The sequence below is a fragment of the Pezoporus wallicus genome, unplaced genomic scaffold (genome assembly GCF_028554395.1).
Source record: "Pezoporus wallicus isolate ANWC-B61680 ecotype Strahan unplaced genomic scaffold, APGP_CSIRO_Pwel_v1 contig_8476, whole genome shotgun sequence".
In the NCBI taxonomy this organism is placed as follows: domain Eukaryota; kingdom Metazoa; phylum Chordata; class Aves; order Psittaciformes; family Psittacidae; genus Pezoporus; species Pezoporus wallicus.
The window spans coordinates 603,147-624,660 of NW_026641139.1; the positions used below are offsets into that span (position 1 = coordinate 603,147).

General features: G+C 46.7%; 1 protein-coding gene across 3 annotated transcripts in view; it reads left to right on the forward strand.

The window, feature by feature from the left end:
- CSNK1G1 (casein kinase 1 gamma 1) overlaps nt 1–21,514 on the forward strand; it is a 104,988-nt gene that overhangs the window by 29,798 nt on the left and 53,676 nt on the right. For all 3 annotated transcript variants that reach the window (XM_057422137.1, XM_057422139.1, XM_057422138.1), the window contains 2 exons: nt 12,026–12,441; nt 20,279–20,319. In XM_057422137.1, the coding sequence (XP_057278120.1) occupies nt 12,264–12,441; nt 20,279–20,319 (219 nt within the window). In that variant the 5' untranslated portion in view covers nt 12,026–12,263. The remainder of the gene's footprint in view (nt 1–12,025; nt 12,442–20,278; nt 20,320–21,514) is intronic.

The window sequence follows — 21,514 nt, forward strand, 5'->3', positions numbered from 1 at the left end:
ACTTAGTGCCTGAGCACTGTTTCTTGACCTGAGAATTGAGTATCAGGTGGTGAGAAGGCACTGGGATGCAGATAAAGGATTATCAGTAATGGCAGCAGAAGTTGTCATGAAGTAAATCCACTGCCATGACCTTAGCACAGTGGTGTCACCAAGTACCTGTGGCTTTGATAATGAAAAGAAACGTGCTGTGGAAGCTGGACATGGCTTTGGAGCCGTTGTTTGTGACTGAAAAATGCGGCTGCTTGGCAAGTTGCAGGCACCAAGTGCCCTGCTGTGAGGGACAGGGTCTGGGCCCTCGGTGTAGTAGGGGGGACCCTGTTGCTGCCCATCTTCAGGCCTCCTTTTTGTGGAGGCAGAGGACACTCTGATTTTCCATGGTGTGCAGAGAGGGTTTGGATTGCCAGGTATCCTTGCTGCCTTTAACACCCTCTCGTGTGGTGGGGATGTCAGCCATCACCTGGCACAGGGTGGGATGATGCCTGGCTGCCTCTGGTTGGTTGGGTGCAGTCAAAAAAAAAAAAGCTCCAGAGCTTATCTCGAGACTGTGGCTCTGAGAAACCAGAGTATTTGTTATGCTGTTGGTGCTGCTGGTGCCTTCCAGACGTGCCTCAGTATGCTTGATGGTTTTACATGGGATGCCAGTGTGGGGAGGCTGCCTCTCCTAATGCTGCCTTACCTCACATAGTCCATGGACATCATCTCGGCAAATGGTCCAGGTGGTTTCTATGAAGAAACTGCATCCTGTAAAGCATGAGTGGAAAAATGATGCACATGGGACAGTGTGTGCTAAGAAGTGTGGAAGAAGCTAAAACACCTATCCATGTGAAGGCTTCCAGTGCATGGAGACCTTTAGGTCAACTTGCTGCCTTCAGACTTGAGGAAAAAAAACAAACCCCAAACCAACTAACAACAGAAACCTTCAAGCATTAACAATTTTTTAGCTGTGTAGCTTCTTACTGGACTCTTGATGGCTTCTGCTCGGCTGCGTGCTGTGGGCTGCTTGTACCAGCTGCTTTCTTACTGCTCAGCGGAAATAACCAGGCACAAGCATTGACTTTCTGTGAACAAACACAACTGTCTCACTGTGAACGTTGGGATTACTGTGTCTGATGGCTCTGCTGAGGAAGTGCAGGTTTTATGGAGCTGATGATGTTTGGGTGGGTATAGCCGATCTTGCCACTATGGGCACAGAACAAAGCAGTACCCAGGGCTGCACCTTGCACCGGGGAGGAGGTGGGAGGTAGCTGCCAGTGGAAGGGCTGAGCTTTGCTTTATTTAAAATTAAAAGGTTCAATAAAAATCAGAAAAGGCAAGAGCCTGGCTCCTTTCACAAGGCTCCTCAGAGCTCCTAAGCATCCTCTAGCTCTCCTGCAAGGGGGATGAACTTCAGCAGTGGATATTTTGCTTGGTCTGGATGTAATTCTTGGCATCTTCTGATTGCATAGGCCATCCATATCAATCTCATCTGACAGCTGAACTGCTTCTTAAGGGTATGCAGTTGGGAGAACCAAAACCAGGGAGTTGTAAATCTCGAAGAGGAAGGGAAAGGTTGTTCTTTCTATGCCATAAGGATGCTACCCTGTAGGATGGGTGAGGGGGGGGAGTGTTGATGTTTGTTTTGGGGCTGTAGCACTGCTGCAGTGCTCACTTGATGGAGGTCTTATAATCCCATAATAGGAAAGGAAGACAAATCACTGCAGCAGGCTTCAGGCTTGGAGTGTAACTGTGCTTTAAATATTAAACTCTGTTAGTTTTTAACATAAGTGAGCTATGCCAGTAAAAACCTTTCCTACAAAACACAGAGGGGTGGGAGAGAATGAGGCTATGGAAGGGAACTGGGGTGCTGGCTGTGCCCCTTCTTGGTAGAAGCTCTGAGACTTGTTTGCTTAAGCTGAAGCAAGGTATTTATTAAGCCCAAACAAGCAGGAGTCCTGGTTCTTATCTTTTCAGCTACCTTGTGCTCTTCAACCTCTGCGCGTGGTCACAAAGTTTGTCACCACTGTTTGCCTCCAAATAAGCAGCACATTAAAGGCTGGGAGAGATTTCTCTCTGTATATAGTTCTCAGGTACATAGTTTCCTCTTTGAGACATAGTTTAGTTGCAAGCAAAATATGTAGGTAATGTCATTTGAATTCCTGCCAAACATCTAATTACATGAGTGATGGCATGGGCTGATCTTCTGTTCCATGCCTGCCGAAAAAGGCAGTATCCTAAAGTAAGGAGAAGGTGAAGTTCAGGCACTAAAATGAAAACATATATACATTAAGTCATCAAGTATGAAGTTTTTCTGTGTTTCCTCCTAATACACTAGTTGTCTCTGCTTTTGGCATTACATTAGTATCTGTGTTTTGGTAAGAGATGCCGATGTTCCTGCTCACCATCTCTTGCATCACAGCATTTCCATTTTATTAACCAACTCTTACCAGAGTTTCTGGTGATGAGCAGTCTGGATACAGGGGCCAAGTCACGTCTGCTGGGCAATGTAGAGAGTCTGAGGGATGGATCGTGTGGACTTGGCAGGGTTGTCTGCTTCCCCGTTTTCTACGGGCCTTTGGGCTTTGCCTGCCAGTCCAGGTCTTGAAGTTTAGCTACAGAGGCTGTGCAGAGTATACTTTTGTGACTTTTACCCACCTACACTGTTGTTCTTGGTCATGTTGTCTTCTCGTAGGCTTCCTTTCTGTGTTCTCTTCATATGGGGTGGTGAAAAACAACTTCCTTGGTTTCAGTGATGCTAAATACATCCCTGCAGTAGGACGTGGGTGCACATAGTCTCTTACAGCCAAATTTGCTTAGGCCCATCGCTGGTGTTCATCCCTGGAGGACATACCTAAGCTGGGGTGAATCTTGCCTGATTTATGGCGTGTGTTGGCTCTTAGTGCCTAAACCCTTGCACCGAATTGGGTGGTTTAATGAAGCTCTTTTCTGAAGCCACCTATTTCTGATGCACCTTCAGAACTTTATTCCTGATGTGTGGAAGTGGTGTTTTCTCTAAGGCTTTGCTGCGTTGTGTAGTGGACACTGAGCACCCCTACACCTGTGCTTAGGGCTCAGTGCTATGGGAGGCTAGAGTAGTTTTCCTTTGTCTCCAGAGGTGCAAATGCTCAGCAGCATTAACTTGATGTTTTACACTGACAAGACACAGCACGTGCTCTTCCCTGTCTGGCAGTCTTTTGATCTTTGCAGCTATATAGAATAACAGAATGGTTTGGGTTGGAAAGGACCTCAAGATCATCCAGCTCCTACCCCAGCCACGGGCAGGGACACCTTCCACTAGAGCAGCTTGCTCCAAGCCCCTGTGTCCAACCTGGCCTTGAACACTGCCAAGGATGGGGCAGCCACAGCTTCTCTGGGCACCCTGTGCCAGCGCCTCAGCACCCTCACAGGGAAGAGCTTGTGCCTTATATTTAACTGGTACTTCCCCTGTGCAAGTTTAAACCCATCACCCCTTGTACTATAGATGTACTGGGCATCATTCTGTCTGTATACTGGTTAATACCAAGTGCTGGGTGTGCTGCTTAATACCAAGATCTGGGTGCACTGCTGCTCCAGACCACCAGTGAGCATCGTTTTTGGTCTCTGCTCAACCTGGCTACAGAGGCTGAAATCCTGAATCTGTTTAGTGGCATCTGAAGCTTATTTTAGGAGCTGATATAAGCCTTGGCAGAGGTTTGGTGTCCCAGTCTGTGGTGACTAATCTGCTTGTTTGTCCTGGCTTTTTGAGGTGCCTTGGGTATTGGCGGGACAGAGGAGAGGCAGCCTGTTCCCATCAGACAGCTGCAAGCCCCTTCTGGGGACCTGAAGCTCTTCTTGAGTTGGGGTACAAAGATCCTGCATCTGAATCCCACTTCATTGCTGCTTTATAATGACACTTTTTATTGATACTGGCAGGCACTTGATATGAATGTGTTCTTCCACAGGGGGGTAACATACCCTGATAGGTGCTTGTGTTCATCTCTGTGCATGGCCAGCACCTCTTTGAATTACTCATCTCCACCTGGGTTTCACTAACCCAGCTTCTACCTGCCCGTGGCTGTCAGGGGTCTTCAGTCTTCTTTGGTCCTGTCTCCTGAAGTTCACAAGGAGTTTTCTTCTAGTAAGAGGCTCTTCCCCGCCCCACACACAGACACTCTATGAAAGCTGTGTCGGCTCTGAAATTGATACTTGCATTCCTTTCTGAAAGCAGAAAAAAGCCCTTCATGGTTTGGATGCTGCAAAAGGTTTTTTTTTTGTATGTTTAACTGCCAAATCTACCAGTCTTTTCAAGCTCCCTGAGCCTGTCTGCAATTCATCCTCCAGGCTGCTTTTCCTTGCCAGGCAGTGCACAGATAAAACAGTCGCAGATTACTGAGGTGCATCTGTGTTAAATCATGCTATAAATCTTCAAAAATGATGTTGCTGCTGGTGATCCAAGCTTGCTCCAGAGCCCAAGCCACAGTGGTGGTTGTCTTGTCGAGCACTTGGCTCATCAGTGATGCCAGTAACTGCAGAATACATCCATCGACCACCACGGATACACCTGAATCTGCCTGCTGTGAGTTATTCCTTGAAGATGTACATGGCTGTCTAAAAGTCATCTCATCCCTGGTAGGCTTTGCCCCTTTCTTCTTCACATCCGTTGCCTGAAAGGAGGGGGATGGTGTAGGTATATCTGCAGCTTGTTTTCTGCTGTTAAGCAATCTAGTATTTTAAGGTGAAAAAAATGCAGGTGTATGTGATGCCTGCATATCAGAGAAGAAAACGTCTGCAGGGTTCTCATCCTGCCCCAGGGCTGTTGCAGACCCTTTGCTACTGCCAGATTTTTTCTCTGTAGCACCCTCATAAATCTCTCTTTCTGCTGGAACTTGATCTGACACAGCCTCATGCAGCCTGTTTTGCAAGCAGAGATCCTATCCTGAATGTCAGGCTTTTTGCCAGCCTTCGAGAAACCTTTAGAAGACAGGCTTTGGAAGCGGGGGTCGGTTATTGTGCTATCAGGAGGCAGATCTCACAGCCCTCGTGTGGTGGGATGGTTCCCTCCCGGGCCGCCGCGGATGCGGTGTGGGGCTGGAGCTGCGCAGGCAGCTGCGTGTGGGCTGCACACCTGCATCCTTCCGGGGGGCTTGGCCGGGGTTTGTGCCGCTGACTCCTGCAGCGAGCCTCATGAGGTCGAGAGGAGCTCATCTGGCAGGTGATCTTTTCTCTTCCCAGCCCAAAAAATAACCTAAAATATGCAGAGCTCAGGTTTCATTAGGGGATTTTTTTCATTTTATTCCTCTGTTCATTTATGTGTTCCAGCATAATCCAGCTCTTCCTAAATAGCACCAACCCTCTTTTCTGGCAGGTTATGGTCTGTAGTACTTTCCTACAGGAACAGGTTTCCCAGAGAAGCTGTGGCTGTTCCATCCCTGGCAGTGTTCAAGGCCAGGTGGGACAGAGCCTTGGGTGACATGGTCTAGTGTCAGGTGTCCCTGCCCATGGCAGGGGGTTGGAACTGGATGATCTTAAGGTCCTTTCCAAACCAAACCATTCTATGATACATAAGAATATGCATGCATGGCTGCTGGCATGTGCTGGGCTTAAACTCAAATGAGGAAGAGGAGTCAATGAATCTAGCTTTCATCACATAAACTGTTTCCCTGGAAAATGGTCTTTTCTTTGACTCTCCTCATGTGGAAGAGCTAAATTATGACCCAGATTGCTTTTCTTACCCTCCCTTGCATTCTTGGCTCTCGAGCTGAGCTTTGGTAGAGGGTATTGAGAGTAAAGTTCAGGAATGAACTTGGGTGCTTGGATCTCTCTTGAGATCAACTGAGACTCATTTGGAAAAGTAACTTGCCAACATATTTAGTTGAGGATTATACAGTTAATGTGTTTCAGCACGTTCACAAGGTCTTCGAGGAAAATACTTCATGGAAGTTCACTTCCCTAGGATGGAAATTGGTGTGAGTTCATTTGGGTTCATCCCTTTCTGTAAAAACTGTAGTTGTAGGATGTCAGCTTGACAGTCCTGTGCATTCATGAGTAGTGAATGACTGTAGTGATTTGCAGTTGGCCATCCTTCTCCCTTCCCAGCAATTTAGACTTAAATATTGTTTGTAAGCCTCAGAAGGCATTTTTTCCTGAACAAAACTAGCTGCACGAGACAGAGATTAAATTGTTGGGTCAAATGATTCAACAGAAGCCACTTGTAGTGTTTAAAAGGCTTCTGTAGCCTTCAAATTTGGAAAGAATCTCCAAGTGTGGGACATCTGACATGACGTGCTCCTGCTTGCGTAGCCTGCAGCCAGCTTTGTCAGTGCTGTTACCAGCTTTAATCTGCAACAGGGAATTTTGACCTCCCTTTTCAGTTTTTCTGTTGCTTTTCACGTGTAGGACACTGAAACCAGGTCAGCCTAGTGCTGTTTAGGAAAGCCCTGGTAAAATGCCGGTCTCCTCTGTGTGGAGGTACTGTTGGGATAGAGGGGGTAGTTGAAATACACCCCCATAATAGGAGGCTTACTGAGGGAGTAGTAGAAAACCCTCTAGGAAATCAGAAAGCTCTTGAATTGGAGAGAAAAAGGCAAAAGGAAGTATATTTCTCATGGCTGAGTGGAGGAAGCATTCAGCCTCTGCATTCCCTCTTTCTACTAGTGGGTGTAGGTAGCCAAGCACCAGAGCAGGTCCTCTTCCAGGTCAGACCAGGACAGGATATTTGGTTATCTATGTTTTTTCACCCTTGGGAGCAGGGCAGAGCTCATAACTTTTTTATGTTTGCATTAGTAGGACAGCAGCTTTGCCAGGAGTAGTGGGGTGGCTTTGGAAAGAGACAGTTTTGTTGGAGCCAGTTGGAAGGTAGCATTGGGCAGTAGCCGGATAAGAAGCAGAACGTGTTGTCCAAGACAAGGGAGGGAAGCGATAAGCAGGTGAGATGAGAAGGCATGAAGGGACCTGAAGCCCATGGAGATGTATGTTTGCACAGAAGAGAGCAAAGCTGTGAGAAATTTACTAATTGTGGTTTGATATAGGGAGAGCATTGACGTCTAGGAAGTTGTTAGTGCGTGCAGTAAAGCAGAGGCCACGAAGCCAGCTTGTTCCTCTAAACTTAAGCATGTAAGCTAATAAAATGAGTTGGCAGGTGCTGAGAACGTGAGTGAACGCATCATATCTGCCCTGGTTTCAAAATGCACCTCATTACCTGTATCCTGCCTGCTCTGCCTTTTCCAGAGGGCGAACTCTTTGTCCCCATCTGTGGCAAAGCGCAGTTTTCTACTGCTGAAGGCTCTACTTTTTACACGGCATGAGGGTGGAAGCTGGTGATCTCATATCCGTGTGTTTGTAACGTGTCAGTTGGGAGCCCTGGAGGATTCTGTAGTCTTTGAAGTCATGTGGGAAGTAGCAGATCTTGTCTGGAAAGCACGCTCCAGATCAAGAGTCTTACAAAAAGTATTAGAGGCACGTGGGGTGGATGTTGGAAAATCCAGAGAGAGGGCATGTACCTTGTCCTAAAGCAATGCTTATGGAGCTGCTTTGAGAGACTGAGTTCCTGTTTCTATAGAGAGAGGGATGAGATCACCCATCCCAACAGAAAATTGGGCTTTTTTGTAGGTCTCTTCTTAAAAGAAGGAAAAAGAAATGTAGGGCTGAACACCCTCTGCTTGTGAGGGTGTTGATCCATCCACCAAAGATTTGCAGTTTGATTTCTAGCATATATAGCATCCTTCAGGAGTCAAAACTGCACACAGGCCTGGATGAGGTCTCCTGGAATTGATATGAAGAAAGGGGCATTCATTTCCAGTTTCAGTTTGGATAGACTTTCTGAAATTGTGCCACAATCCAGGACTTTGACAGCTCTTGTGCTTACCTTGGAAAGGTCTCCAGAGTATCTCAAGTAGGTCAAAGATTTCCAGTGCAAGGGAAGCAAGCTTTTTTCTTGAAGGGTAGGAATAAGCATTGCTTTGGCTTCTTCATACCAGTCTTCTGTTTGCATTGGCCTACTGCTGCTTTCACACCTAAGGACTTCATTGAGGAGTCTGGATGGCTGTGAGCAATGTCGCTGTGCCATAACGAGTGCTTGGTAAGTGATTAAACCTCCTTCATGTTAAACTCTGCTACTGATCACAATGTGAATGGCAGCTGCCTTCAACACCACCTAGAAGCTGGTTTGTAGCTCTGGGTCTGTGATTTTATCAATGGAGGTGAGGTCGTGATTTTGATCTTGGGTCCCAAGTGTTCTGAAGTGTGTAGGATACAGTTGGTTTGGGGTTTTTACTTAGTAATTTCCTTTCAAGCCCGTATCTTTCATTAAACAACTGTTCCCTTGCCTCCAACTATATTGCAGTGAAATGAATACTGGAATTGGACTGAGTCACTGTTAGGGAAATATCTTCATGCAGCTTTGTTTAAATGGAAGTAACTTTCAGGAGCAATCTTGCTGAGTGGGTGGAAAGGTAGGAAGGAAAATCATTATGAAGAGGTTTGAATCGTGGCAGGAAATAGTCATTCCGAGTAGTCTTTAAATATTAATGCAACTGACTTCAAATTACAGTCCTGTCTTCGTTCTTTTGCCATTCCTCTGCCAAAGCCAAGCGCTTTGTTAGTCTTCAAAAGCAGTACTTGATGCCATATTTACTACAGCTTGTTTTAGGATATAGGTACAGTAGTGAAAGATCTTTGTGCTGTTTGGTGTACCGACAGCTGGGGCCTGCTCGTAGGGCTGGCCATAACAAAGGGATTCTTAAATGTTTGGTTTACTCTTTTGTTGCTGATCTGAATTTCTGTTTGTTGAAGGCTTTCAGTGGAGAGAGAGGATGGTCAGTGTTTGCACACTGTCAGGTGTAACTTTTCCATCCTTCTCCCCGGAGAGACCTTATACAGACGAGGAACAGAGGAAGGATGGAGGCTGAGTGGCTTGTAACCATTAACATCTTATTTCACTAGCCAGGAATGATGTGGAGCTCTGCGCTTCGCCTGCCTGAGAAGAATAGAGTTACTTGTCCCATCTGAGGTGCACTGAGTGTGATTGTGCAAGTGTCAAACCAAGCAGTGTATTTTGATGTCAGATCTGAAACTCAGCGCACAGGGCTTGAGCTGAGTTCAGACTTTAGTCTGGAGGAGGGGAAAGTTATATTGAGGAGGGCTTGTGCTCTCAGGAGGGTTGGAGCCCTCAGAGGAATGATGTACTTGTGCCATCAAGCCCTGCGGAGCGCCATCTGCCCTGTGAACAAGGCCAGCTCGTATCAGTGGTTTGAAACATGTTGAATGAACACTTTACCTTTTAGTGGCTTTCAGCTCCATTTCATCGTAGCTGGTAAAACACTTCTCTATAACAATGCTTGTGCCAGCAGGTAGCCAAACAACTTTGGAAAGATCCTCACCTAGGCACCATCTTCTGCTGCAAAACCACCTCGCTGTGTGGATTCATCTGCTCTGCAGGGCAAGGCTGGTAGCACTTCATGGCAGGAGGAAGGTTCAACTGCTTCTGGCGTCACCTAGGAAGGCACTGTAGCGTGTTCTTAACAGCCTGTCTATTCCCAGTCCATCTCATGTGGTTTAAAAACCTTTTCTGGGTGGTTTTAGCTTGTATTGACTCTTATGCTCTCTGCTGGCCATTGAACTGTGAGCTGAATGAGCAAGAAAAACCAAAACTTGTTTGCAGCTTTATAAAAACTGCAGCATTCCTCTTTCCTCTGCTGTAATCAGTCCCTGTCAGCAGAGTTTTGCCTCTTTTGTTTGACCCTCTCCTCTGGGGACAGGTTGGGGTCCAACCAAAGTGCTTTTTCTCATACCTCATAAAGTTATTGTCATTGCTTCTACAAGCTGGTTTCACAAAGCAAATACAACTGTGCTTGTGTCTATGCAAACAACTTTGAGAAGCAGCACTAGTTCACCCCTCCAAAACAAACGCTGCAGCTGAAAGTCTGTTGGGATGTCTATGGTGAAAAACCAGTTCATCCTGTTTGCCTGTAATGGATGCTTCCTGCTTATCCATATTCAGTTTTAAGTATTAAATCTTGAATTAAGTTGAGGGACAATTAAAGCTTGGTAATGCTAAATACTGAATTCCTTGTATGTGAAAGTCTCCAACTCTGTCTCCAGCTAGGACATCGAATGGCTTTTCACACATTGCCTAGTACCTGTTTGGAGCTTGACACTGTGGTTTCTGGGCCAGTACGGCCAAACGGGTATTATGGACATGACACACTGGTTCTCAGATGACCTGATGACTTTCAGACCTCTTGGGTTTGCTGCCATTGTGCTGTATGATATTCTCTACTGAGCCCCACCTTTGTGCAGAGCGACAACAAGAAGTCATCCGCTTTTCCTTCTGGAGAAAAGGGCTGCTGAGTCATGGGCTGGATGACATGTCCTGTGGGCTGTAACCTGTGCAACCTGAGCTGGGTTCTAAGCGTTGGTATAAACCGTTGAAGTTGGGTGGGGTTGTGGGATTACATTGCGTGAAGCATCTATTCACATGTATGGATGTTTCTTTATGTTATTATTAGTTCCTCAGGTTCTTCCTAATACACACATCATCCTTCCTGTGAAGATGGAGTCTGATAGAGTCCTGCAAACTCTCTGGCTGATGTAGAAGCCTGCAGTAATAAATGAACAAAAGCAGTGACAAATAATTGCAAAGTGGTATTAAAGTTGTGCATATGGGACTGGTTCAGCTTGGAGAAGAGAAGGCTCCTGAAGGGGAGACCTGAGAGCAGCTCTAGTGCCTAAAGAGGCTCCAGGAAGCCTGGGGAGGAGCTCTGGACAAGGGCCTGTAGGGACAGGCCAAGGGGAATGGCTTGAACCTGCCAGAGGGGAGACTGAGATGAGCTCTAAGGCAGAAGCTCTTCCCTGTGAGGGTGCTGAGGCGCTGGCACAGGGTGCCCAGAGAAGCTGTGGCTGCCCCATCCCTGGCAGTGTTCAAGGCCAGGTTGGACACAGGGGCTTGGAGCAAGCTGCTGTAGTGGAAGGGGTCCCTGCCCGTGGCAGGGGTTTGTAATTGGATGAGCTTCAGTCCAAGCCATCCTGTGATCCTTTGACCTAGGAGAGGTCTCATGGTGAGATGTCAATTTGCCCTGTGCTCCCTGGACTGCACATGCGGAGCAGGGCCAAGGAGGGCCTGTACAGTTCCTGCCTGTCTCTTTTGGGATGGTCCATGGGTACAGGGGCACCACTTGGCCTGTATGGGTTAAGAAGGATCTATTTCTTATCCTCTTTTGACAGAGTTAGCAGACTGATGCTTGTGAGATGCACCAGTCCGCTGTCTGGAGTTGCCCAGGGTTGCCTGCCATTGGTTATGGTGGTGACAAGTTTGGACATGCAGGAGGAAGGTGCACTTCAGTTTCTGTGAGACAACAGTCCGGCTTTCGTTTGTCAGTCATCAGTGCAGGCTGCTGGAGAAGATCGTGGCCCTTGAGTCCCTCACCCAATTCCATTAGAAGGTCTATTTTTCCAAAGCTTCATTTTCTTTGGGAAGTAAATCATGTTGGTGACATGAACCGTGTGTTGATACAACTGTCAGGAAATTTCTAGCTCTTTAAAAGTAATAAATCTTGACTTGCCTGTTACTTTTGGTCACTTCTGTAAGACAGTGGTTTCAGCCAGCAGCTACATCTGAGGTCAACTTTAAAAGATGGAAAATGAAGGAAAATTAAGTATTTTCTTCTGATGCCATTAATTTTTCCGCTTCTTTTTTTTTGTCTGGCTTTTGTGTAATACTTTATAAATGCATGAAGTGAGAAGAAAGGAGACTTTACACTCCACAGCTGCTTTAAAGCTGGGATGTGAGCTTGCATTTTCCACCTGGCATGCTGATGTAATTGAAATTGCCCTTGTTAGTGTGTGTGGTGTGAGTCCCAGTAACTCCAGTAGCAGGCTGTGGATGGGCAGCCTTTGTCTCTCTGAGTCACTTTGTGGATTTTTATCAGAAAATTAAGGTAATGGTGGAGTTTCCATTTAGCTGTGAATTTCCTCGAGGCCAGGGACATTCTGGGCGTTCACCTCTGTCTATGTTTCTTGCTGGGTAGTTTAAAATAATGATTTTTACTTCATATATCCTTTTTCTTTTCCCCAGGTAAGAAACCAAAAGCAACCTACCCTTATTGAGTTCTCAAGAACATAATCAACCCCTTGGTACATTATCAAGATGCATTAAGGAACTGGATACAGTGCCAAAAGAGCTCCATGCGTTTCCATGACTCTCTTGAACCCTGACTCAGATACTTTTGGATATATATTTCTGTTCTAAGGAGAAGAGTGTGTATTCCAACTCCTTTCTGCCAGCTTGCTGGCAGAGAGATTTCACTAAGATCATGGACCATCCTAGTAGGGAAAAGGATGAAAGGCAGCGGACGACGAAAGGAATGCCGGGAAGGAGTGGGCACGGTTCTCGACCAAGCTCATCGGCATCGTCTGGCGTTCTGATGGTGGGACCCAACTTCAGAGTGGGCAAGAAGATTGGGTGTGGGAACTTTGGAGAACTCAGACTAGGTAAGAAGTAACAGTTTTAGTCACCTGCGTTCTGCAGTTAGCATTTCACCACTGGAATATAAATACATCAAAACTTAACCCTGGCTTGAGAAATGCGCGTGCTTGTCTTGTTTCCCGAGTGTTGAGCTGCCTTACCTGAAGCTTCTGACTCAGAAGATGTAACTGTTAGCATTATTTTTATTTGCATAAAGCCAAAATGAATACACTGGAGAGGCCAAAGATGCAAATTTTGAACAATGCAAACTATGAAGACTGTTCTCAGCGCTGAATGTCTTGCCTAAGGTGAACAAAAATCTTCTTAACTGCCTGGATTGCTAAATCTTGCAATTAATGTCCTGTTCGTAAGCTGGGATGCTCAATCAAAGTAATGGGTGAGACTCTTTCCCAGCACTCAGCCACATCTCTATTCCACATCCTTCACTAACCTCTGTGCCCTACTTTCAGCCTCATCACCCACTCCCTGATCTGTTCCATGTGTCTGAGGTGCTGACTGGCCATCTGGCTGCTGAACCGGCCCCTCAGCCCAGTGTGGGCCATTGGTGTTCCAAACCACACGCCTTGCAGCTGGTCACCCGCAGATGGCCACGCTAATGCATCTCTTGTTTAGGATGGCTTAAGAGCAGCACAGTGTGTTGGGCTCTTCAGTTAGCCTAAACAAACAATGGCTGTGTTTGAAATGAGGTGGGGGAAGCAGCTGCTGGTAATTGCACATCCCTGAACTCCCAGTATGGGGCAGTTGCTGTGGATCAGAAGGAGCACTTTGTGGTGGTCTTGATCCTGACTTAAAATGGTTGTATTTCTCCTCTTCTGCTGAATAATTTGTATCGCTGAAGATGGGTTCACTGACACAAATACTGCTTTCGCAAAACTTGATACTTATTCAGAACTGAAATTAAAATCATTTGTGCATCAGGTACAAGGGATGATAAATAAATCAGTCAGGGAATTGCTTCTGGTAACCAAAGGGTTATAACGCTTAACTACTGATACTATCTTGGTAGATTCCTGTGAGAATCTATGTAATCTTAGATTAATACATGTAGTCTTTCATTCTAAGGTTTGATTATTGCATCTATATGAAATGCCACTTCACCACGGTGTGAAGATTAACCAGCTTGGGTGTGATCTGCCTCAGTAAAGGGCAGTTTGGTTTCAGCATTACATCAGAGATGCTTTATTGATTTGCAGGAGGAGAGATAATGCTCCAAAGGTGGAGAGGAGCCAAGGGCTGGGGCAGAACCTCCCACCTGCATGAATATGATCATGATTGGCAGCTGAAGATAAGCTTGGATCCTGACAGTGACATGACATGAATAGCTGTATTGCATTTTCAGAGCCTCCCCCAAGAGCAAACGTCACACTAGCAGGATCCCCATGGAGATGTTGAATTGCTTTTTAACCCAACCTCTGCTCTGGGGTTCAGTGGCTTGTAGTGGATCTCTCCAGTTATTATGGCTCTTGCATTTATTCAGCTGGTGCCCAAATCCCTTTTCCATCATTCTTCTTTGTCATGTTTCTCACCATTTCAGCAGTGTTCTGTCTCTGACTGAGGTTGTCTCAACACACAGGTTGTACAGGAGAGACTTGCAGAAGAAACTGTCAGTTTACAGAGAAATTCAGTTTTAACTATTGAAAAAGCAACACCTGGTAATCGAGTGGCTCTTTTTCAGTACACTGATAAATGTTTTGTTACTCCTGGTTAAATGTTTTGTTACTCCTGGTTAAGTTGCATGCTGTATGTGGGCAGTGAAGATGATCAGAGGATGTCTCATGAAGACAGGCTGAGAGAGCTGGGTTTGTTCAGCCTGGAGAAGGCTCTGGGGAGACCTGGTAACAGTTTTCCAGTGCCTAAAGAGGGGCCTACAGGGAAGATGGGGAAGGACTTTTATAAGATCAAAGAGTGACAGGACAAGGGGTAGTAAGCTCAAACAGGGGAGATTTAGGCTGAATATAAGGAAGTTCTTCCCTGTGAGGGTGCTGAGGCGCTGGCACAGGGTGCCCAGAGAAGCTGTGGCTGCCCCATCCCTGGCAGTGTTCAAGGCCAGGTTGGACACAGGGGCTTGGAGCAAGCTGCTCTAGTGGAAGGTGACCCTGCCCGTGGCAGGGGTTGGAGCTGGATGAGCTTTAAGCTCCCTTCAATCCAACTCAAACCAGTCTGGGATTCTGCAAATGAGACGTACGTAGGGGTAAGAGCAACTGGGTGTAAGGTCCTTACAGAAGCTGTGTTACTTTTTTAAACTTTTACTGTTTTATTGCCAGTCATTGCAGCTTTAAGAGCTCCTCTTTGCTCAAATACCACCTGTATCTATTGCTCAGCTGTGATGCTAATTCTCACTGGGGGGGAGCAAGCAAGTCTCTGAGAACAGTGTTGTCCTGCAAAGCTGAACACATGCCCTCTGCTTTGGGGCTTTTTGTACATCGTTTTGGGAAAGTTAAGCACTAGTGAATGGTTCAGTAACACATGAAGAGCAAAGTCTTGTTCTTGTACCACACGCCAGACAGAGGACTGATTGTTCAGGGAGGAGATGGTGTGTACCTACCGAAGCTGTTTTCTGCCAATACCAAGCTTGCTGCCAAGTGTTGTTTTCTTGCTGCACATACAGATAGCCCCGGGGATATCGCTTTTTGGAAGCACATGGGAGTAGCACAGTTGCATTCCAGCCTGCAGAGGAGCTGGAATGGAAGGATGAGCACAAAACTCAGCTTCTGGCCCAGAGTAACAAGATGATCAGGGTTAATTGAGTGCTGGTTCTTCATACAGGCTGCAGATTAGGTGGTCTGTAAGAGCTGTGATGTCCAAAGGGGCTCAACCTACTAACGGGACCCTGCTTGCTGTCCCTGAGCTGGACCCCGAGCACTGACAGGGTTTCATTGTCTTGGTGCAGCACCAAGCCCTGTCCTGCAGCTCCTGGTTATTTGCCAAGTCAGTTCTTGTGCTGCCATGGGAGCTGGAGCACACCTGAAGTTCTATAGCGTGACTTTTGTGCTGTTATGAGGTCCTGTATCTGCCTGCCAAGCTGATGGAGAACCTGCATGACGTAAACCAGCCTGGGAAACAGCTCGGTGAGCTGTGGAGCCACGTGATGCCAGGAGGTGCTCACTGCAAAGGGAAACGGGATGTACCTGTTAAATCTAGGGCTGTCATAAGCTGTGTCTGTAAACTTCAGTGTAGAAAAGAGATCACCAGCTGAGCTGTGAGCCACCTCCTTACACTGACTCACGGACTTACCCCGTGGGTATTACTTATTTACCTGAAATCCATGAGCCATGTCAGGGAGATATAAGCCTCTCCAAAAGTCTCACTTTTCCCAGTGTTTGGCACCGTTACTTAGTAAACCTATTAAGTTGTATAAAGCCAGGTTTGATGGGGCTTGGAGCAACCTGGTCTAATGGAAGGTGTCCCTGCCTGTGGCAGGGGGTTGGAAGTGGATGAGCTTTAAGGTCCCTTCAACTCAAACCAATCTGGGATTCTGTGATTTTCATAAAAGTGTGTTCAAGTATCATTTACAAATGATGATTCCAGTTTTTTTTCCCTGAGTGGATGGGAAGAATACCACATTGGGAGGGATGGATCCTGTATGTTGCTTCTATCCTCTCCCTTGATAGTGCAACAAAGGGATTTTTTGGAGAAGTCTGTGTCTTCATGTGCTGTCAAATACATTGTATAGGGTGCACAAGCCACATGTCAACATGATTCGTGTGGGGCTCTCCTGACAATCCAGCACATCTTGGCAGTGAGCAGCAAGACCCAAACTAGAAGGAAAGCTGCTTATGGCAGTGCCAGAGCAGGTCCAGCAGATCTCAAAGTTGACCCCCAAAATTGAGAACCACCCAGCTGCCTCCCAGGCTGCAGTTTGAAACCAGGAGCTCTGCTTTGAAGCAAATGAAAACAGTAGTAAATGAATCAAGATGATAATAGTATCTGATATTGGGGCTGGGCTGGTCTCTGCTTCCCAAATAATGAAATCATCTTGTGAATATTTGAGTAGAATGTTGTAGTGTAGGTTCTACGCTAGGATCTGTTATCTGGGAACTGCTCCAGAAGGGACAGCAAATCTGGCACTAGTGTGTGGGGTGAGCTCTGCTTCATCTTTGGGATGAGTATTTGGATGTTTGCTCCATTACCCAGCACTGATCTGTCATCAGAGTGTATTGTCCATGTAGCGAGGAGCTAGAAGTAAGGCTCAAAGCATTTTTTGGTTCATGTTGCTCACTATGGGCTTGTACCTGTGACTTTCAACTTTGACCTGTGGGAACAGCACACACAAGAGATCGACCCCTTTGGGCTGCTCGGCTGGGCTGCAGTCTGTCCCTATATTCAACGCATCTGACTGCCAGGGCTTGAGAAATCCACCCTGTTAGGTTTCCCACGTGAATGCCGGTGACTTAATGCAGCACTTCTCATATGTATATGTAGTTCATAATTGTCAGTGGAACTACCCAAAACTGAGGCATGAACTTAATCACTGCTCCATCAAAAGCTTTGCCTGAACTTGAAAGGCTTTTGTTAGCACAGTTATATCATCTCCGCTGGATTAGAGATCTTGTGTCTTACTAAGATAAGAGACAGCTTCTATTCATGGCTTACTGTACTCTGCAGATTCACTTTCTCCTGTGAGTAGCACTGCCTTTACTCTTCCATTTTAATATCGGTGCTGCCCTGTAGAAAGTGGAAGAAGAAACATTACACCTTGGGTGGTGTGATAGCAAAACCAAGGGGTAGATCTCGGTCTGGAGCAAGCTCAGGGAGAGATTTCAGAGATTTGCTTGGCTCTCGTAGCTGGCAAAGCAAACATCTCATGCTGCAGCTTTAGGAGGGGTTTGGAGGTCAGCAGCTGGACCCATTTGCGCCCCCCTGTGCTCAGAGGCTCCCCATAGTTTGTGCTCTGGAGAGGATGAACTGGAGGTTAGTTCATTTGCCTTTGACTGCTGGCCTGACATTTCATGCTCCTGTGTTTTCCTCATTCCAGTTTTTTTTTTTTTTTTAACTGAGGAATTTAATTACCAAAATTATCTTTTGTCTAGTCCTCAGCCTTATGAACCAGACCATAATAGACTGGTTTATGGCTCCATATATATGGAGGGTGTTGGCAGTGTCCTTCTCTGCCTTGAAATGAGCTTGGAAGAGCCCTGTTTTCCCAGTATCGTGATCCTGCATTGGCAGGAGAGCACAAGCGTTGCCAGGTCTGTGGGTCATCACTCCTTTGATGGACACTGAGCCCCAAAACTACCTTGAAATCACATGTCACCAAGGCTGTGATGGAGGTTGTGGGGTCTGCAGGGGGTGGCAGGGGTTTTTGCTGTTTAAAGCATCTGTGTCACAGATTTGAGCTGGAGCTTCCCTTAGTCTGGCTCAGTGTCCTCAAACCAAGCATCTTGGTAGCAGCTTGGTTTCCCTCGAGAGGAGGGGAATAGGAAGCTCAGTGGATGAGCTGCAGCTGGAGCTGCTGCTGTGGCTGACTGGCTAATACAAGGTACATAATCTCAGTGTGCTTAGGCTGCCTTCCCCGCGTGTCCTTGTGTGCTCTTCCCACACCAGCCATGGGGTAGCATCAGGCTGGAGCCTTTGTCTGTCTCAAGGGGTGAAGCAGTTTATCCCACCACCTGGTTTTCCACCCGTTTGACCTTTCAGGAGCTTTCCGATGTCCGAGTGTTCTTGACATGACTGCGAACCTTCCTTTCTACCGTTCCTTTCTAGCCTGGACACAGGAGCTGTTACTCAGAGATCTCAAGAAATCGATTCACACATTGCAAGGGTTAAGGCTGGAGCTCAGCTTACGCATCTGCTTGCATAAAACACTTCCTCCAAGGATATTTAACCTCGCATTTAAATGCCTGCCCTGTGTTAAACAGCACTGCCAGTTACTGTAACTGGTTGAAGCTTTCCATACACCTGACTTCCTGATGGAAGTTAAAGCACCCTGGTCCATGTGGGACCTGCCCTGTTAGGGCCTGATCTGAAGTTCAGAGGCCAGAACTGCGCTGAGCAATACAGTGGGGAAGGTGTCAAAAGAAGTTAAATGCAGAAAATATGAAGCTGTTACAAAGTAAAATGAATTTCCCCGGGCGTTTCAGGGTTTAAAGGTGGCTGTTTGTCTTCTCTCAGGTTCTAACGGCTTTAATTTTGCTGAGTCTCCCAGTGCTGTTGCATTGGATCTGTGTGGGAATGAGGATGTGATGTGCTTTTGAATAGTGGTGTGTGGAAAGTAAATGTGAGATAGAGCTGGGCAAAGCTGGTGCCGTAAATGAGCGTTAATAACTTCCAGTGTAGATTGCTGCAGTCACTCAGTGACTGCATGACTTGTGCTGTAGTGCTGCGTGCAGGAATAAGCAAAGAAGGTCAGTATTGCCCTGTATAAAACCATGGCGGTCTCTGGTGAAGGCTGCTCTCCTCAGAGGATACAGGGAACTAGAGGAGATAAAAAGGTAGCAGAGACTGTATGACTTCTTATAACACAAGCAGTAATAGGACGGGATGGGGAATGGCTTTAACCTGCCCGAGGGGAGACTGAGATGAGCTCTTAGGCAGAAGCTCTTCCCTGGGAGGGTGCTGAGGCGCTGGCACAGGGTGCCCAGAGAAGCTGTGGCTGCCCCATCCCTGGCAGTGTTCAAGGCCAGATTGGACACAGGGGCTTGGAGCAAGCTGCTCTAGTGGAAGGTGTCCCTGCCTGTGGCAGGGGTTGGAGCTGGATGAGCTTTAAGGTCCCTTCCGTCCCAAACCAGTGTGGGATTCTGTGGTGGGACAGATCAGGTGCAAGGACTGCCTGAGCATCCTTCCCTGATGATCTCTCTTCTGGATAGTTTGCTGTCAGTCATGAGCAGCATGGAGAAGGTGAGGAGGGAGCAATTGCTTAAATTTCCTATTAGAAACCTGGAGGACATTGACTGAAACAACAACTGGCAGCTTCCGAACGCACAGAGAGATGGTTCTTGACACGTGGAGCTGTGCATCTTTGCCACAAATCGCTGAGGAGGTGAAGGGGTTCAAACACCAGATGGGTTCCTGGAGGGAAAAATTCCCCTCCAGCTGCAGCGCACACAGGCACCAGCTCTGGCTCAGAGCCATGGAGCCATGATGTACCTACAGGAGCTGGTTGTGTGCGTGCCTCGTTGTACTCATCATAGGCTTTTGCCCTTCGTGCCCGCCAGAGCTGATATCGGACTAGACACTCCTCTGTATTTTAGGGTCCTGAGAACCGCTCTTGTTCTTTGAGTGTATTTTTTAACATCATTGGTACCATATTGGAACTGAGAGTTATTGGCTTTATTGGATGATGAGGATTGCCTTTGTACCGCTGGCATACAGAAGGCATTTTATGTACCCTGCCTGCCTGCTCATAGAGGAAGAAATAAAAGCTGTGTGTTTGTACAAAGGTCATTTTCTCTTCCCTCCTTGCAGAAGTTGCTTTGATATGTAGGATGATAAAGCTGGTGAAACTCCCCATACATCACAGGATGAAATTGTTCAGTGTCCAGCAGATGCAAGATATTTCTGAAAGTAATGATGCTTTGACTCTTCATTTTTTGTTCCTCAGACTTTTTTGACATGATGTGGATAATAAAACCTAATGTGTCTGGGATACCTCCTCCAACACTTGCATCTAACAGAAGTGCTACCATAAAACATGATTACCTTATGCTGAAGGAAAGATAGTGTTTGCCTGCCCTGTTGAACTGCTGCAACTCATTATTTTGAGGCTTACACTTTGCTAAAGGCATGAACTTCAGCAGGGAACTGAGAAAAAGCTCTTTGCCATCAGTGATACTCTTCTGCTTTGTGTCTCTTCCTGCAAGCATTGACTGTGGAACTAAAAGAATTTCTCTTTTTCCTTTGCAGGTAAAAATCTCTACACCAATGAATATGTAGCGATCAAGCTGGTAAGTAAATCTGCAGGTGTTCTTAAATGACTTGTACTTAATGTTAGAAATTCAAACGAAAAGCAGCTTCCTCACTTTGGGCTTAATGCTGCTCTCACCCTCAGCTAAAGTAACTGATTTAAACTGGAGCACTGTGTTGGATTCTGGTGTCCTCAGCATAAGAAGGCCATGGAGCTGTTGGAGCAAGTGCAGAGGAGGCCACAAGGATGATCAGAGGCTGGAGCATCTCCCATATGGAGATAAGCTGAGAACATTGTGGCTGTTCAGCCTGGAGAAGAGAAGCTTCTTGGAGACCTCAGAGCAGCTTCCAGTGTCTAAAGGGGGCTACAAAGATGGTGGAGAGGGACCCTTCATCAGGGACTGTAGTGATAGGACAAGGGGGTGATGGATTTAAACTGAAACAGGGGAAGTTCAAGTTAGGTATAAGGCAGAAGCTCTTCCCTGTGAGGGTGCTGAGGCGCTGGCAAAGGGTGCCCAGAGAAGCTGTGGCTGCCCCATCCCTGGCAGTGTTCAAGGCAAGGTTGGACAGAGCCTTGGGTAACATGGTCTAGTGTAAGGAGTCCCTGCCCATGGTGCAGAACCATGTGGTTCTGTGATTCTAAGATAAATTCTTGAGAATGCTAAAAGCAAGGAAAGAACCCATCCCTCCATCTGCTGAACGTTGCTGTTGTCTGTAGCTGTCTTATACCATTGAGAGCCTTGTTCCTCTTCCCAGGCTGGCTGCCAGGGCCCAGTGAATGGCACAGGTTGCGGGTTGGCCACCTCTTCCCACTCTCTGGGTTGAGCCTTTCTGTTTGAGACTCTCCTGGTTCTCTGGACCCTTCCCTCTCTCTAGTTGGACTGTTGGAACATTTGGTTAGAATTGTGTCACTGTGCACCCTGCTGCTCCATGGTTTTGAAGTTGAGCAAGTGGTCCAGGTAAGGAGTCTTCTACTGAGGACTGATTCAGGGCATGAGGGCACTGTGGTCAGTGGTTTGAAGTAGGAGTCTAGCGGATGGGGAAACTCAAACTTGTAGCTCTTCTGGATTTATGAAATTATAGCCCAGTAGTTTGTGTTTATGCCTTAACTTCTCCTATCTGTAAACCAAGACCTTCGCTGGTCTCCTGGGGTTTTCAGAACTTGATGGCTTCAGCTGATGTCCTCTTTTTGCATTCGTCTGCTCCTTAATCAGAGATCCAAACCCTAGGAGCTGA